Here is a 19,579-nt window from a genome sequence, read left to right as displayed (position 1 = left end):
AGCTGAAGTATTGTGTGTAATATATTTAAAGTTAAATAGAATGATAATCCCAAAACTCAAAATTAAGGAAAAAGCCAATGGGAAATGAACCTGAGTTGGAAAGCCTTTCCCTTCCCTCTGATCTGCACTAAGGCCTCACGCTGCTTTTAGAACTAGTGAGCTGAAGAGGGAAATGACAATAGTCAGCTAACACTTCTGGCCATCACTGCCTGTGACAGGAACAGTGACCACCAATACATGTGCAATATTCTAGACAGTGATGTAATCTGTTACTGCTGCAATGACTTAATAACTGGTTCAGATTCCATTATCAGTGTTAAGCCATCTAATTAAAAACATCTTCCTCAAAACTAAACAAGAGTAATTACACAGAGAGTTGGCAATTAATTGATTTATAGGCATTACTATGACTTTACCATATGCTTGGGTTCCTGTACTGAATATATATTAAGTCCAGCATTATGCAGCAGTATCAATAATTAATGCTGTACATTTTCCCTGCATGCCATTCTTCTTAATTGCATTCCTTAGAGATCATCCTAAATGACCAAGACAGGAGCACCAATACAAATTTTAGACTATCTCTCTGCTCCCAGCAAAGGCTGGTCGACTGCTGGGGGAATAGGGAACATATAGAGGGCCCAGGACACTTTACATGGCAGAACACAAAGCAGAAGAGCAGGAAAAGCTGTGCAGTCAACTACAGACACCACTCCAAGAAAGAAGATAGTCTGTATACCTGGTGTATACACAATGTGATACATACACTTTTGTAGGTAAGATGGGGAATATTTCAAAAACATCCTTCAGCATCATATGTAAAATCTTAATTGTGCATATATGATACAGCCTGATCCATTCTGTTTCTTGTTAGCCTTATGGCACTATGATCATATACAACCATAGGAAGTTTTTCATATTAGAACTTGATTCTTCCTACTGTGAAACTTTTTCTGGGGGAAAAAACAAACAAACAAACAAACACAAACAAACAAAAAACCCACAACAAAATTCCAAAGCTTAAAAAAAAGAATGAGAAACTACAAGAGGTGAACAGATGAAAGAAGTGAACATTTTGGAGGATAGCTGTATTTCTAATCTCAGTACACCAGTGGGCTGTTATGATGCAGAGTACATAAAAGCATCATGTTCTCTATGTTAGTAGTCAGCCGGACAGTGAGCTGAAGCAGCTGATGCCCAGTCCCTGCTTCTGTCTCTTGCCAAGGTCAGTATTTCTTCTGAGAAAGTCTTTTGCCAAAGCATATGAGCCAACTCCTCTGGTCTCATGAGACCGTTTTTCCATAGTTGTGATCAACAGGCCCTCCTCTGTGCCTGTGAACTTAATCCTTCTTAAACTTTTTTGACTTAATTCTTCTTGAGACTACTGTACCCAGTATCCCAAGCAATGTCTTCATAAATAACACTAGATATCTCTGTTCCTATTGCTCAGAAATACTTTGCATGTCATTACCTGCTTGTATCATATTTTGCTTTTTCTTGCTCATTCACTCATGGCTCTTAGACCTATGACCAACTGCTACATTTTGGAATAGATCAAAAAAATGTCTGTTATCTCTAAGCAATATCTAACCTTGTTTTTCTATTTAGTGCCTCACATCATCAAGTTCTTTATGTACAATATAGCATTTCTGTGCTGATCAATCTTCCTGTTTTAGATAATCTCTGGTTTTGTTATGTAAAATCAGTATTGGAATTATGTGCCTCAGTAATACCAAAGAGAGAAGAATGATGGCAGAAACTGTATGTACAAATAACTTTGAGCTTTGTCTTGTCACTACTATATATATAGTGTTTTACTTCCATCATAAAGGGAGGGATGATGTGGAATGGATCATGTGCAATCAATTATTCATTCAACATTTTTTGTGGAGAAAACCAGATCTAAGTCTAGAGGAAGTGTTTTCATTACAGACACTTTTTTCAATGGAGGCATTGATCTCTAAACAGAACATTTAACCCTGCTGACAGTAGACTTGATTTTCTTAACTAACTCTCATGGACAATTAGGAATGATTTTGGATTCTCCAGGGTTCACTGACTGTACATTGAAAATCATTCCTCTTGCAAATGCCTTAAAAAAGCATGATCAGCCAAACTTTCTGTGGAAAGGATCAAAACAGAAGAATAAAAAAGTGCAGAACAAGTAAACAGTAAAAAGCAAAATAAATAGGACATAGACAATCGAAAAGCTTTAATTTTAAATCAGTTTTAGATGCATCCTGCTTTTGTAAGAAATTTTTAACACTGAAAACCCAAACTGCTTCACTGAAAAAAAGCCAATATGCTGTCTCCTACTGCACACCAAATGTTAGGGCTGCACACACTGGCACTGAGCACATGTCTGAGTAGCAATCAACTGTGCTGTTTGACTTCCTATTTGACACACAAAGAGTGAGTATCCCCCTGAAGAACAGAACTTTGGGCCAGGTTATCTTCTTTGTTAGATCTTGTAGCCTCACAGGAAGATGTGCCTTGCTTCTGGCTCCTCTGCTGATGCTCGTCCTGCTTGTCCACCAGTAGCTCTGAGGCTGCAGGCACTGAGTGGGCCCAGGGGCAGCGATACCTACAGGAGCTTTGGGAAGACCAGCAGCTGCAGCAGAGACATCACTGGGGTGACAGCAGTGTCTGCTTCAAATTACACTTTAGAGAACACTTTTAGTTTAGGTCCTTTTTGTGGTAATTTGTCATGAAAATGAGTCATGAATCTATATGCAGTAATTATTTACAATGGGAACAATACAATTAGCTGCATGTTTTTTTCATTTTGTGGTGATCATGAGCTGGCTGTGGTTATTTTTTTATGGATTTGTTACTTCAATTAATATAAGTAAATGTGTGAAATTCAATAGTATCTGAGCAGTGTGCTGCTAGGAAATAATACCATTTATAAAGAATGAGCTATTCAGTGACCCTCCTAACATATGGAATTGCTTTTTTTCCATTCTTCACTGACCATGGCTTTTATAATGAGAGAACGGAAGTGTGCACGTCATTACTGGATTTACACATTGAGGAGATGTTAACAAAATGAAAACAGATTTTCACACATTGAAATCTTTTTCTGTATGGACCACATTGTCCTTGCCTGAGACGTTGTTCATAAAGAGATTTATTCTCTACATGCATAAAACTGAAGATTTATTTTTTTCTTGTAACATTAACAAAAAAAAATAAAAAAACACTTCAGTTTTTTTTTCTTGTAACATTAACTCCCAAATCTTCGTTCGTGAAGCCCAGCCATGATGAACATTAACAAAAAAGACATGTGTGTATATGTGCATATAGTCTTAAATTGTGAAATGTGTTGCTTCACAAAATCCACAATCATGACTCAGAGCCCTCAGACTCTGCCCAGATGGATGCCCAAGATGTGCAGGCCACTTTTATATTTAATCAGATCAATGTTAACACCTCCACTAACATGTTTAGGCCAACATGATAGAAGTCAAGTCTTTACTCCAATGTGAGTAATATCTAACCTTTATTGCTAAAATAGATATTTCAGGTCTTCTGACTACGCATGACATATTTACCTCTCATGTCTATGTTACCCAGACACATTTTTAGAGTTAGTCTCTGATTAAAAATGCTGATACCCCTAAACTTTATATTTCCTAAGAAAAGTTGGACACCTTTCTATGGTGTGCCTCTTAGACCGAGAAAGAACTTTATCTATTAGCTCATATTTCACTAACAGTTTCAGTAAACTGCAAAAAGAAAATCTAGTTTTGCTGCTCCACTGAGGAAAATGGCATGGCAACAGTATCAGCAGCAAATTTAACCAATTCAAGCCTATTCAGGAGAAACTTATTTCTGTCAGGTGCTAATTTCTCTTATTCTCACCTGTTTAATTATATACTCCTTTCTCAAAAAACAAAACAAAACAAAACAAACCCCACCAAAAACGTTAAGCTTCTGAAATTCCCTTCCACTTATTGCACTCTTTCTTATTCGCACCATCTACGTTTATCAGAATAAATTTGAGGACAATTTCCAAAGATTATTTAAGCTGAATTTCCATCCCAGGAGGTGGGTCTGGAATACATTGTCTGGAAGAATAATTCATTCCAGGAAAGAGAAGGGAGTGATCTTTTTAAGCAGTTGCATTTACTGAAGGACAGCTGATGCAAGATATTTAAAATTAAGAGCAAAATGTGGTGTATCTAGAAACAGATACTGCATTATCAGCTAACTGCTAAGTTTTTGTAGTTATAACTTACATGACTATAATTTTAAGCCATTTTAAACTGACTGGCATAAAAAGAGAATCTGTCATGGTAGGTGGGTAAATAAGCAAGAAGCGATAGCAATATTCATGGCAAAGGTTGCATCTCTCATTGGACTTGCTGATTCAGGTGAGGCTCCTAGCATTGCATGGCAGGTGATCTCATCTGTAGATAGGGATCATGAAAACCATCCCATGGTGCATCTTGTCCGCACATGATCAGCAGCTGTCTGAACAGGGGTGTTCAACACCTTGGAAAATAATTGTTCTTATATGCTTTACTTTGAAAATCCTGGATGAACCTTGATTTTTCAAATTCCAATTTGAATTCACCCACTGTTTCCTAAGGAATCTGATATACAGTTAAACGCTGATTACAAGCAAATCCATAGATAAAAGATAAAATAAAAATGATAAATTTAGATAAAACATAGATAAAAGGTAAAATAAAAACGGTAAAATAAGAAGGTAAAAAAATATATATATATTTTATATATATGCTACCTATAACACTGTAATATTCATCTATTAAATAATCTATTCTAAATGTTCCAAGCGCACTCCCTTCTAATCTCACTGCAGTCAAGAGAAACTATGACTTTAACAAGCATGAGTGGAAAATGTGACTGTGGCAAGGTTCTAAGATGGCTTGGAAGAAGATCTGCCTAGGTGTTCCCCTCCCAAAGAAGGCCAAAAATATTTTAAATACAGAAAAATGTTTTGAATAAAAGTAGGAGCTTTATTTTTTAAGCAGAGCTCAAGAGCTCAGAGCAGAGCTCAAGGCTAGAACAGCTAGAAGAGAAAGGATTGTACAGGTGTTCTCATGTGTACCCTGTAAGCATGTCCTTATTTCCAAGCTAACCAACAACTTTCTTAGTCGCTGATTTAGCCCTTGCTCAGCCCTTGCTTACTCGGTCCTAGAAGGTTCCTTGAACCCTCTCTGAGAAGTAACTCCAGCTCTGTGCTCTGAGCCTCTTAACCACTGCTGCAGGCCCCACTGCTCACACAAAGGAGTAACCCTTTTGCTTCTGTGCCACAAATTTCTAACAGTCAATTAAAATAAACAGTGTAACTCAAAAATAGAAATGGAATTCGGACTCACTCAAGTACCTTCTAATGTTCTGTGTTTTTTAATCTAAGACCTAAAAACTTTGTACCTTCATGAGAAAGGGCAGAAAAGCATTAAGAAGGGTGAAAAAAAAGGTTTAAAATAGAGAAATTAATGACTGTGTCCTTTTACTTCTGGTGCCTCTGAAAAAGTTACAAACTAAAATACCAGAAGGATGTTCTTCATGTTGATGTTACAAATGATACTGAGGGGTTTTTGTTTTGTTTTGTTTTTTAATTTCAAGGGCTAGTATTTTGCACTAAAATGCCAGTCACCTGCCAGCTTCCTAACAGATATTTGTCTGTTCTTATACTTGTCCTAATAGATACAAGTCTGTTCTTGTCTGTTTCTCCATAAAATTAGACATCTTAATCGCACTAGATTTTTAAAATATTTGCTTTTTCAATAAAACAAAAAATTAATTAAAAAAAAAAAAAATCTTTCTCTTTTACCCTCATTACTTCCTGAGAGGTTTTTTTTAGATGTTGCTGTTCTGTTAGAAAAATGAGACAGTGAGGAGAACAGAATGAGAACTGACAGTGAAAGAAAAACAAAACCAGAAAAATCAGCAGGAAAAAATATAAAATTTGCTAGTCTTCTAAAATTCTTCCACCTAATTAAGTTTCAAATTATATGATAAGTATAAATAATAGAGCCTTAATTCATGTAACCCAGCCGTATTTTAAAGATATCATCACTTTCAGTCAGAACTGGATGGGAATAAATTATGCTTTCTCCAGGCTATGGAAAAAGAAAGAAAGGAGACCAAACCAGTCAAATGTCCAATTTGTGGATGAGCATAGGACTGAGGAGTGTAGGGCAGTGGAGCATGTACAGCAAGGATCATTCAGAATATAATTACTGTCTGTGAAACTGAAGGGAATTGTACGTTACATTGATCTGCATGAAAAGGTACTTATATCGCTACAGGTTTTAGTAGTGGGGTTTTTTCTCCATTTGTTTCTTAAGCAGGCTCTGTTTTGTTTACTCTTATCTAAGCCTCACATCTGGAATGGATGTCTTGCTCTCTGACAAGTCATTCTAAAATTCAAGAGCCAACAGGAGAAGAGCATAGACTGCAAACATGAAATTTTGATCATTATATAATAACCTGAGTTACAAATCAAGATCACTAATTTCACTGCTATTGTAAGTCAGAGCTGGCCCCCTGGAGCAAAGAACACATTTTTGTTTTGTTCTATTTTTAGTACTTATTTGTCTGTATTCCCCTTTACAGTGATGTCTTACTGTCTAAAATGACTTAATTCTAACCAGAGACTCTGCAACAAACAACAGAACATCAAAGGTGACTAAAGCAGGAAGATCAAACAGAAATTAGTAAAGCCAGGGAGTAACTAGAGGACATCAAAAGTGCCCTGAGGGAGACAACACGACTGAGCTGGCCCACACTTGTTGAACAGTCCTATAAACTTTGATCAGCCTGGAAAACATGGATGAATTCAGGGAGGTCTGTTGATAGCCTCAATCTCAGACAACCTAGCTGAACACACCCTCTTGCTTCGAACTTTGGTATTTGACCTGAAAGTCTGAGGAACTGGTTTATCTTTCTGGTTTATTGTTTTTAAACACATGCATCTATACAGAAAAAAAAAATATTCTTCTGAATGTCCTGTTAAAGTATCACGTTACTTCTGGTTTTTCAAAGACCTTTATTAAGACCTTTTCAAAGACCTTTGTCTTCCACTCCAATCAAGCTATGGTAAGTTGATTTTGCTCTAGAAAACTGTTGCATTTCACTGAAAGCTAAGGCAATGGTAGCTAGAGCAGACCATTCCTGTCTCAGATTGTGTCATACTGGCAAAGTTGCTGATGACTCACCCTTTAGGCTTGTGAGACATCTTGCCTAAGCTGGTCACTTAGGCTGGCTGCTGTTGTTAATGGGCGAGGTGTCATTGCCAAAGGGCATGTCAGACTATGACAAAACCACTGAGATGTTGGCCTGAGGGGATGTCTGAAGGCCTTTTGGCCACCCTTCTGCTCAGACAAGGACTGTTGCCAGCATTATCTCACAGCAGTCATGGCTTCCTCTAATCAAATCCTGAGAATCACTCAGAAAGACAATTCCCAGCATTTCGGTGTAACCTATGGCAGTGCCATGCTGCCATCCTGGTAAAAAATATCCACGATATCCAACCTAAATGTCTCAAACCACAGTTTGCAACCACTGCACCTGTATCATGGCTATTATATCATCTACCATTGCAAAGAATTGCCTTGCTTTATCAGTTTTTATAGTTTCTCCTCAAAACATCACAAGTTACTGTTGGATCACAACCTTAACGAAGCTCACCAGATGTAACAAGTCCAGATCCCTCAGTCGGTGCTCACAAGTCATGTACTCAAGGCCCTTGGACATCTTGGTGCTCCTCCTTCTAGCCTTTTTTCATTCCCTTTGATCTGGTGAGACCAAAACAAGATGTGTCCTTCCAGGCAGGACCTTCCAGGCAAGACCTCATGTGCCCCAGCTATGGAGGAAAGCAGCTCACCTTGATCTGCTGCCTGTATTTCTCCCAGTGATGTTCATTCTTTCAAAATTAAGAACAGAAAACCTCTACACTGTCCTGGAGAGTTCAACGGCATTTGTTCAACAGCGCCTCTAGGATCCTTCCTAGGATTTGGTATGCCCATGGCTAGGGCAGCAGGGCAATGCCAGGCAGCCAGGGCCTGTCCCACCTCCCAGCCAGGAGCAGGGCAGCCAGGGGGTACCATAGCCACCTTAGCCCTGGGCATCAGGCACCTCCCTGAGGATGGCATGAGACAAGGCTGGGTCAGGATTTTGACCTGCGGACTGGGCTTGGGATCAGGCCCATGGGGGAAGCCAGTGTCCGACACAGCCCTGGGGTGGCTAGGCAGGACTGCAGGGATGCAGATGAGCTGAGGCTAGGCTGGAAATGGTAGTGTGCTTAACAGTAGGTCTGCTTGCCCTCATGGGGGCCCTGACCTTCCCCACAGCAGCTCCCTCTCCTCACAGGCCAGCTTTGCTCTTCCCAGATAGGTTCGGCACCCCAACAGCCAGGGCTCCGGGCTCAAGGTGCCCAGGATCCCGACAGTACCCAGCTGGGAAGTGGGCACAGTCCCACTTCATTCACCTGTCTTCAGAGAGGGCATTGTTTTTTATTTATGTCTGTAAAACATGTGGCTGGTGGCTCTGATCCTGTCTGAGGCCTCTAGGCACAGCTGTAGTACAAATCACAGCCTGGAATCTCTTCTGGGTGAGGTATTTCCTCAGTGTAGTCAAGGGATTAAACTAAAAACACCCAATTTCCCGTTATGCTGATATTAAAGAAAATTACTCTGTGGGAAACCAGGAGTTCATTGGTTCTTTGACGTGGTTCTTGAGACTTTTCCTTTGGGAAAGTCTCTTCAGGGGAGTTTTCTTATATTCCTTTATCATTACAGGCAAACTCTTCTATTCTACGTTAGCTGCCTATGCTTTCCTACATTTTAAGAGGCTTTCCAAAGCAGGGCTTAATCTTATTTTTTAATTTTATTCAGTATTTTTCTTATAGTATAATTTAAAAAGCCAAAATGATAAAAACAAGTTATCCTCTTGTGCTATCGATTTTCAAACCTAACTTCAGTAGCCAGTGCAGCTTGATAAGTGTTTTACCCTCACTGTGTTACCTGTGAGAGTTTTGTGGAATCAAAAAAAAAAGGCAATTAGGTCTAATAGATCCATATTCACAGTTAGTAAAAAACAAGTTTATAGCTTATCTTCCTAAATATCAGACAAGGGGTCAGCAATGTCCATTTCCTATAGCTAAGCGTAACAAACTCTCCCTTTGAAAGGGAAGACACATTAAAATGCATTTTCTGAAAGAACAGAAATATCTGGCAGATGGAAGTTACACTGGCTGATTTAAAATATAGTAAGCATCTTTCCTTGGACATATACACTAGCACCAGGTAGCCTGGTTGAAGTGAAGATTCAAAGATAATTTGGAAGACAACCTTTTCTTTTTTTACTAGTCCCAGGAAAAATTAACAAAGCATGTTCAGATGTCTGCAAATCACCAGGCAAATAAAGACACCTAGCACATTCCAGTGCTAGGTACACTTTTAGTCAAACTTAGAAGGAGCCTTTTTTATAATGCAACCAGTGAAGGAATAATTTCCCCCAGAAATTCATATTATATTCAAGAAAGAAGAATGGTAGCTTTTAAGGATATCAGCATCACTTTTCAGCTGAGAGGAAGAAGAATTTGTGAGTCTGGTTTCTGTAGAGACAACATCCTCAATCTTTTGTGCTTTCAAAACCAATCTGAGTTTTGTTTCTGCCTTTATAAAAAAAAAAAAAGAGATCAGATGTGTTTAATCTTTACATGTCTGTGCTGATCTATTATAATGAAAACACTTTAATTAAAAGTTTCTATGGTGCTTTTTCATTAGCTCTTTCAACAATCTGTTCCTCTTAAATGTTACTGTTATTGTTGACCAAAATGGTTGTAAATAATAAACTAGGCTATGATTCCGTAAAGCATTTCCATTGTCAGGTATCTGAAGATATAATGAAATGTTTTGAATGCTCGATTTTATATCCAAAGATAGAATTTTAATGTAGACATATAACCTAAATTGAAGAGGATTTAAGCATATATTGGTTATATCTGAATTTTTAGCAAAACAAAAGATAAAAGTATTAACTATTTGATCTTTCAAAAAGTTTCTTTTAGTACTTCAGCAAAGCAAAAGCTATAAAACTAAATTACTGGTATGGAATAAAACCAGCAAGTGGCAGTGTTTGACAAAAATTTGAGAGGTAGGTAAGAAACTTTTAAAAGCAAATGGAGATTTACACTATATCTAACTATCAGGTAAGCAGTTCTACTAGCATTCAGAAAGAAAGATGTCGCATTTCCAGAGTATTTTTGTTTGTTTGTTTTTGTTAGGTCAACTCTTCAACTAGAGAAATTGGAAACAGAAGACAAATTTCCCATGGATATTTATATGCAAGGTCAACAAAAATAACCCTGCACATTTTATAAAAATTCTTCTATGAAAACTGGCTAAGAATAGAAAGATATATCAAAACCATTTGGAAGTCTTATTTATCAGAAACCTTTCCTGCCACCATTTTAGAATACTATGCAATGAATATTAAAATCATACAATTATAGAATTGTTTAGGTTAGAAAAGGTCTTTAAGATTACTGAGTCCAACCATAAACCTAACACCTCATACTTCTGGCTTCCACAGGGCATGAAAAAAAGCCTAACGTAAACAACTTATGAGGCATCGATAACATATTGGCCAAGAGCCTGTGAAGTTGCATGTAACAAAGTAAATGGCAAGAGCATGTTAAGGTTAAATTGACAGTGAAACTGTCTATGCACTTTTATTCTCATTCTCAGAATTACTTCTAATACTTCTACTGCATAGCACAATAGTCTAACAAGATCCCAAATGCTAAAAACTTTAAGAACAATTTTCATTTCCTATAGAAAACATAATCAATTTTAACTATGTACTTTATTTCTTAAAAAAAATCATCATAATGCACCAAAATGACACAAAGTAAGCTGTCATCATATTTTCCTGAATGCTACGAATATCCCAATTTAGTGATTTGTCCATATTACTGTGTTTAATTATCTAACCTCAGATGTTCTGCTGTTTTCAGTACAGGCACTGCAGGATGACAGATTTACAGCTGCCAAGATGCTCTAATGTGAGTGGCATTTCCGCAACAAAAACTCACTTGTGCCAATACTTGCACTTTGTAGGTCAAAAGTGCCTGAGGTTTTCCTGGACCAGGAAACAAATTTAATTTTCAGATTAAGACATGTATATATCCCAATACTGATTACAAATGCAGAGGAGGTGATACATGTAGCAGCTGCTTGCTAAATTGACATTGAGTTGATGAACTTTTTACCTGCTTACTCTGTAAACTCTCTTCTACTTCAGACTAGTATCCTCTACTGTAAAACAGCTGATATGTATGCATATGAGATTCTGAGCAACTTAGTGTGTTGAAATAGCAGAGTAAGCCAAGTCCTGCACCAGTATTTAGAAGTGTACCCAATTTAGAAGTATATTTAAATGGTAAGAATCTTCTGGGAGTCTCTGGCTACCCTAGAAACTCAGTAATCATACTGGTGACATGTCAGTAAGTCTCCCCTATCTCCAGACACAGACTGAGCCCACAGACTCCCGGTGGGCCAGCCTCTAGCTCGCTGGGATGCTGAAGGACATTTTAAAGAACACAAAAAGCACTTCTATATTTCCATTAGCTGACTACTTTTAAAAGTTATAAAGAGCTATGTCTTGCTTTGGAGAAGGAGACATAGTGACTTATGAAAAACATAGTCAAAGATAATGACTCCTCTCAGCATATTTTGATTCTTGATTTCCAGTACTTGTAGCACACTTTCAGGCTCTGATTTTCCACATGAAGCGTTTGACTTGATGTTAAAAAAGAAAAAAAAAAGCGTCCAAAACTCATTCACCGATTCATGGCTAAACCCAAATCTGCACAGTGAGATTCAGAATCACAGAATCACAGAATCACAGAAAGAGGTAGGTTGGAAGGAACCAGAGTGGTTCATCTGGTCTGCCCTCCCTGCTCAATCAGGATCATCCTAGAGCATATGGCACAGGATTGCATCCAGACGGTTCTTGAATATCTTGTGTGAGGGACAGTCCACAACCTCTGTGGGCAATCTATTCCATGAATGACTGTAGTTAAATTTTAGACAAGAATGGCCTGTGCATTGTCTTGAAGAAAAAGGGATTCAGGCAATTCTGCAGAAGTGCCGCAGCTTATTTCTGGGGTGGAACTGGGGTTGCTGATACCCATCATTTATAAGAAATGACATTCCAATGCTCACTTGGGATAGTCAAAGTGTGGAGAGGGTTGGAGAAAAGGTATCAATCTATTTCGGGCTTGACATCACATGACACTGACAATGTTAGAAACCTCAGTGGTAATCTAGTTTTTTGTTCTTATGTAAAATTCGGTTTGAGAAAGCGTTTAGATCAGGTGAGCTGTGGCTCCAACCATTATTCTTTTATGTGGCATTCTAGTGGTCCTCTTACACCTCTTTGTCTATGTAACCATCCACCTAAAACCACGAAAACAATGTAATTCAGGGCAAATGATTGTCCTGGTTCAGCAGTCAAAGTTGCAGCACTCACAGGGGACAGTCCAAGGGTTGTGTATGTAGTTCTTTCAGATCAGGGCAGAAATGGAACTTCACTTCTTCCCATAAGGGTTTCTCTTTCTCTGATCCTTTTTTCCCTCATCTTTTTGCTTTCTGTTCTCCTTTCTCCTCCTTCCTCTTTCTTTCCCCTTCTCCATTCCTCTCACTTCCCCTCGTTTTGCCTTCCTTCTCTCCTCTCCCGAAGTGCAAGCTGCCGTCCCTCTCAGGGGGTGCCTTCCCTGGGGCGGAGGCGAGGACGAGGGAGTTGCATCGCCGCGGTAGCGCCCGTATCCCGGAGCTCCGGCCGCGGTGCGTGCGCAGGGCGCTGCGGAGCCCCCTCGGCGGGGCGGCCCCAGCCCGGGGCGGGCCCAGCGCTGTCCCCTCCTCCTGCCCGCCGGGGGCTGGGATCGTCCCGCCGCCGACCAGAGCGGTAGCCTCGGCAGGGGAGCGGAGCGGGCGCGACGGGGACCTGCCGGAGCCCCTTTCCTCCTCCTCGCCCTCCTGCCCGCAGCATGGCCCGGCGCGAAGCGGCAGCCGCCCCCGGCTTCTGCCTCCTGCTCCTGCTGCTGCTGCTGCTGAGCAGCGGGCGGCTCTTCCCCCCCGCCGCCGCGCAGCCCCCGCCGCCGCCGCAGCGCGGGAGCGTGTGGTGCCCCAGCCGCTGCCTCTGCTTCCGCACCACGGTGCGCTGCATGCATCTGATGCTGGAGAGCGTCCCCGCCGTGTCCCCACAGACCACCATCCTGTGAGTACTCGGCGGGGGCTGCCGCGGCGGCCCGCGGGCAGGGATGGGGGCGGAGGAGGAGGAGGAGGAGGAGGGGATGGATACCTGGGATGAGAGGCACTGGGGTGGGTGGCGGCGGAGCCTCAGCTCTTTGTCTGCGGTCGGGGGAGGGGGCTGGACCCGCGGCGGTGGCTCTGCCCGAGGGGCCCGGGTGCCCCCGCGCTGCTCCAGGGCTCCGCGGTACCGGGGCGGCTTGGCGGGTCTGGGCTGCGCTGGGCTGGGCTGGGCTCGCCGCCCCGGGTCCCGGTTCTGACCGGGGATCGGTCGGTTCTGACCGGTGTCCCCGGTTTTGCGGGGACTGCTAGAGGTGGATGTTCTGGTTTAGCCTGCGGGCGTTCTGTCCCAGCTTATTCGTCCCTAGAAGGATTTCGCTGCTTCCTTAGTGTGCTTAAGACCATATTCAGTCGGCAGGGAGATCGACATGGGTATAGGTGGCACTTTCTGCTCAGTTCTGAGACACAGTGGGGATGTTCGAGCAAACAGGGACCCAAACCGTGGGCTTGCTGAAAACTAACTCGGTTCAAATTCCTGCAGAGACTTTTGAACATTATTTAACGTTCAGTTTTTTAATTCAGGCACAAATATGTCAGTTGAAGTGCCCGGCCATTCCTCTATAGTGTCTGGTCACTGTTTTGGATGGGATTGTATTGGTAATAAAATTCAGTATTGACAACGATTGACATTTAGTTCACATTGATATTACTGAAATGGTTACCTTTCCAGCCATATTTCCCTATAATAAAGTTACAAATGGACATGACATTCTATTTTGTTTCGTGGCTTACTAAGAGGAACAAATTTGTTCCACTGATCTGCTTATATGTTACTTGGGCTCAGAAAGCTCTTGGCACCAGCCCTGCCCTTTCTTTACACACACATGCAGCCGTGGAAGCTGAGCAGAGGTTGGCCCTGGGAATTTTCTGCGGGGCCTCCTGTAATAAATTAACTTGTGACTTTGTCAGATATTTTCAAAAGAGATCTATAAAGCCTTGCTGTGTTTCAGCTTCCAAGTATTATTTAATGTGAAGAGTACAGTCATTTAACATTAGCCGAGTCCCTCTTTGGCAAGAAGCGCAGGCTTTTGGCAGAATGGGATTAGTCCTGCAGTACTTGTAAACCTTTTAGGGAACAGTACAGGAAGTGGGTGGTTAATGTTTCTTACATTTGAAACAAAGTACATTTACAGAACACCTTTTGCCTTGAGATTACAGGAAACTGTGTAAAGCTAGTTTTGTGAATCATCTTAAATGTAAAATGAAAAAAAAAAATCAGTGTGGAGTCAAGTCTTAATGGCTTGGTTTCATGTTAAAGGTAGAATGGTCTGCAACAGCAGAAACTATTAGATTAAACGTCGCCAGGGTGGAGCTCCCCTTACGGTGGGTATTTATAATCTTGCAGCAAGTCAGAGGAGAATGTGTGAACAATGCAAGCATTATACTCATCTAACCCCACTAATATATCAAATTGTCTAGTATCCCAAATTGAATTATCATTTTGTTATAATGCAAGCTACAGTGCTGCAGAAGTAATGCAAAAGAAGTTAAAAACATGTTTTCAGCTTGACAAAGAATGGTAATTCTCAAATACGCCTGTGGATGACCGGGATTCTTCAAAACCTAATGGTGGCCTTATTTGTCAGTAGTAATGTCCCTTTCTCAACAACTGATTAGGGAACCATTATAAATAAAATAGGCAATATTACATCTGCAAATACTTAATTACTGCTTCTGCTGCTGTGAATGGAGAGGAGATGGATCAGAAGATAGTTAGGCAATATGAGTCCCTGGGACAAAGAACAATGGTACAATTTATTTAATAATCAGTAGTTTGGTAACAATTATACATAAATAGCTTACCTGTTGTATATGAATTGCCTACTTTTAGCTGTAGGATGTACTTTCAGAATAAATATTACTTGTCTGAGGTACTCACTGAATTACAAGAGAGTTTACCACACATTTTTTTTACTTACGTGCTATGTTGAACTGCAGTTCTGCACAGTAGTGTTATGCTTCACAGAGGTAGCCCATCACCCACAGAGGGCTTTCTACATATGCTTTAAGCATAGTTTCTTTTTTAAGCATGAAAGTAAGAAGCTGTTTCATTTTTCATCTCTGATTTGACTCTCACAGTTTGCCTTTTATGTGGAGCATGTATATTAAATGTATTTTCTTTAGTAATGGTGTTGATAGTTAAGTAATTAAAAATAATGAACTAATTTCAATTAAATACCTTCCCCTTTAAAGCATAAACTTAGGAAATCCTGCAAAGTGTGTTGCTGATGCGTTAAGTCCATTTTTACTGGCACTGATAAATTCCATACTCTCATCTGTTTTATTTCTTCCCTGCAACACAGATTGACTGTGCAAAGTAATTTTGTAAAAAAAATTGCCTTAAGTTTTTCCCCGTTTATAAGTATTTTGCTGAACAGTGGTTCTGAAAAATATCCCGTTCTGGAAGCCGACTTGACTTTGCTCTACTTCACATGTAATTTGTTACATGGATTAAAACAGTGGGGCCCAGACCAATGGTACAGCCAAATGTTTTTCCCCACATATAAAAAATGTCTACTCCTAATCTTGGGCTCTCTTTTGAAAACTGTTCACAACATTACTAGTTGCTGACCTTGCCAGTGCTACTTCTGGCTGTACATTTTCTCACTCTCTCCTGCTTCCCCCACTTTCTGGCACTTCCCCCACTTTTTGGCACTTCCCCCTTCCCTGCTGGAGGCTGAGATGTATGGTTTATATTGCTTCCTCAAGGTGGATTCTGCCAGCTTTGAAAGAGCGCGTGGGGCCTTGCCATGAGCATGTGGTTTCACCCAAGATGAGATTGTTACCTGGATGCATTGTAGGATTAGGTCCAGCATCCCAGTCAGAAGGTCCCATGCTGACTTCCCTTAAGAATAGAGACCCACCTCCAAAGTGGTTTGAAACACCACTTCGTGCCATAAGTATGATTGTGGAAATTTCCTTTCATCTCAAACTAAATATAGAGTGCTTATGGATTTGTAGAAATTGCTGAATCATACTTATATTAAACCACTTAAACAGTTGAGGAATGTAAAATTCTGGGTATGGTACTATTGCTATCACTTCTTCCCATGATTGTATCCTATCTTACATAGTCCTTCAGTTGTGTTCTACAGCAATTTCTAGTATATGGTGTTGGTGATTCTTATAGGAGTCCTTTGAATATTGATGCAATATGTTACTATTTGTATCTTGTCTAAACACGATTCAAATCAGAACCCGCCTACAGGACTAGTTACACATACTGAAATTGGTTCGCAGTTTTTCTTGGCAGCACCTCATTGCTCTCTTATTTTTTACTAGCTGTACAAGCAGAATTGTATTCGCTGCATTTGGAGCTGTACAAGCAGAATTGTATTCACTGCATTTGGGTCTAACAGACTGAACAAGAAAAGAAACTAATGTTCCGTTATTGTCAGAAAAGGTAAAAATTGACAAAAATAGTTGTCACAAAAGAAAGTGGACTTGATTTACACTAAGAATGGCATACAAATTATCGAGGAGAAAATTTTATTTTGAAATAAGTCACTCAGTATTAACTATGGGAGGATACATGAGTTACTAAAGAGGTAGCAGTAATGGAAGTGTAATGACATTTCACATTTCACTGTTGATTTTTAATAATGTTATGCCTCTTAACAGAGGCATTTAGGGAAATGAAATGGGTGATATGTATGGAATCAGTCAGTGCAGGAGTCTCTGGGCTATCATATCAGAAATCTTACTGCAAATCTGGACTGTAAGCTTGATCACCTCACTGCTGAACATCAATTTGCATATAGGAGTTAGTCAAGAGATTTGACACTGGTCTAAGATTTTATTCAAGACACAGAGATTTGTACAAACTTACTGTTAAAAAAAGAACAGATACTGAAGATTTATTTGAAAGATTTGAACTGAATACTAACACAGATATTGACAGACTCTTGGCTGGGCAGCAAAATGCAATAGATGCCAGTGATGATTTGTTTGAATGACACAGAACAGGGGGGAAGCACAAGATTATTTCAATAAAAATTATTTTAGGTCTTCCTTCATAGAAATTTTATGAAAAAGTGCAGAATTCCATTTGAAATTAAAACACCTACATTTAGGTCTCTATCCATAAGAGTCTACAGCCATATTTGTTTTGTGAACTTCTCTTCTAATGAGTAGCAACTTGGCCAGTACAGTTCATAATGCCTGGAGTGGACTCAGCTCACTCAAAAAGGGGACACCTTCATTTGAGATAGTAATTTCTAGCCTCAGACTACCTTCCCAAAAAGGACTCAGGTCCCCATTGGACGTGTGCTATACCTACTTGCTCTCAACAGGTGTCTCAGATAGCCTGAGATATTGATTGGACAACTGAATTAAGCTGCTACTGGTTTGTGCTGCTTATCAATTTACTTGTGCCTTCTCCAGCATGAGCATGTTAACTAGTGTTCTGTTGACAATAAAAAGAGTTTAAACATCCATATGTAGATGTTCATATTTATTTGTCTAAACAAAAGCTTCAAGTATTTTTTCAGAAGAGAATGTTTTTCTAGAATTTTCAAGAGAAAGAAACTACTTCCAAAAAATTAACTTTTAAAGTATGTAAGTTGCTCAAAGGAGAGTGTTTTCCCTCTAGTAAGCCCCATCTTCTGAGTCCCAGCAAATCAAGTGGATACTGCAGAAGATACCAATCCTCCCCAGCAAAGCAGCTGTGTAGGGTGTGTAGGATGTGTACCCTGCTAAAGCCATTCCCAGGCAGTCTGATTGTACTGCTGATAGAATGAGCCAGGACCAAGGCATGAGTGTGTTAAGGAGACATTTGCCGAGCTTGCAGAATGTGCGTGGTCATTAGCAGGGGACAGAAGGGCACAACATTGATAGTGTTTGACATTTACTGGGAGACATTAGGCAAAGCTGCTGAGGCCTGCAGCAGAAGACCCAAATGAGTCTTCACTTCCAGTCACTGGATCCACTAGGGTGAAAATATTTTTGTCATTTCAACAGTATGTTAGCCCTCATCAAATTTTTTGTTGGAGAATGGGAAAACATATGGAACAAAATCATACCAAACATTTCTTACAAGTGTCTTACTGTATATTCAACCCATTGTCATCAGAGGAATACATTGTCATACGTTACAGTTAATAAATATAATTTCTAATTTTCATCTTTTTCTACTATTTTTGACCAGTAAATACTTAACATTTGAGTGTTAAAATGGTACATATGTGTTTATTGACAGAAAGATATCCATAATGAATAAAACCAAAGATCCATTTTACCTGATATCTGTTCTTTGAGGATGACTGAAAGTGCATCTTATGAACAAGTAGACAGTATAGAGTAGCATATAGTGGTTTATTCCTATAGTAACTTGTAGATAGGGATTTTCTGAGCTAAAGGTATTTCCATATTATATGTAAATCTTGATGGATCGCTCCTCCACAAATTGTGCTGGTTTAAAGATAAACCAGCAGGGGAAATGAACTCAACTCAGAAGAGAGATTATAAATCAGAATAACAATTTAATAAAGTAATACAATAAGTATGATTATACAGACAAACAATTGGTTTTAACCCACAAAACCCAAATGTATAACCCAGCACCCTGGGGCATGAACAGAGTGGTGTTCGTTGGCCCCCCTGAGTCCAAAGTAAAAGGAGAGGGGAAAACCTGTTGGTGAGAGTGCTGTTGCAGTCCGGTCGAGAGTGGTGATTGCAGTCTGGTTGGAAAGTGGTGGTTGCAGTCCAGTCGAGAGTGGTGGTCTGCAGTCTGCTTGAGAGCAGTAGTCTGCAGTCTTCCTCTGGATCCCACAAGTGATTAAAAAAGTTCCAAGACTCCAAGATTATATATTCTCCAGTTCAGGCAGGAATGCCCAGCACTTCCCTCAGGATGGGGAGCTCCACAAAGGGTGTGAGGACAAGAGCATCCTCCTATCTCACAGGCCTCTTAACACCCAGTTTATAGCCTGAGGAGTCAGGCTCTATGGGCAGATGGTGTAAATGGTTCATTGATAACAGTTTCTGGGAAATGGCATGGAAGGCTGTAGAATACACAGTTTTGGGTTACACCCATACAACGATGAACTGGTCCCAGCTGTTCTAACTAGGACATTATCCACAAATTGTTCAACCTCTTTTTCAACTAATTTAGCTGTTAACTTACACTCATACCTTTCATTGACAAGGAGTACTACACAAACCACATGGTGTAAATTGCTCTCTGCTGTTTGAAGCCTCCAAGTTGCTAGTTTCACTTAGCATCCACCATT

The 19,579-nt window shown here is 40.1% G+C and overlaps 1 protein-coding gene across 3 annotated transcripts in view; it reads left to right on the top strand.

Annotated features, from left to right (window-relative positions):
- Positions 1 to 13,024: 13,024 nt before the first annotated feature.
- Positions 13,025 to 19,579, top strand: part of PXDN (peroxidasin) — an 87,598-nt gene continuing 81,043 nt past the window's right edge. For all 3 annotated transcript variants that reach the window (XM_027641073.1, XM_027641072.1, XM_027641074.1), the window contains exon 1: positions 13,025 to 13,260. In XM_027641073.1, the coding sequence (XP_027496874.1) occupies positions 13,031 to 13,260 (230 nt within the window). In that variant the 5' untranslated portion in view covers positions 13,025 to 13,030. The remainder of the gene's footprint in view (positions 13,261 to 19,579) is intronic.

The sequence above is a fragment of the Corapipo altera genome, unplaced genomic scaffold, assembly GCF_003945725.1.
Source record: "Corapipo altera isolate COAL_440 unplaced genomic scaffold, ASM394572v1 46, whole genome shotgun sequence".
Taxonomy (NCBI): domain Eukaryota; kingdom Metazoa; phylum Chordata; class Aves; order Passeriformes; family Pipridae; genus Corapipo; species Corapipo altera.
The sequence above is the reverse complement of the archived record's forward strand: the minus strand, read 5'-3'. Positions and strand labels throughout refer to the sequence as shown.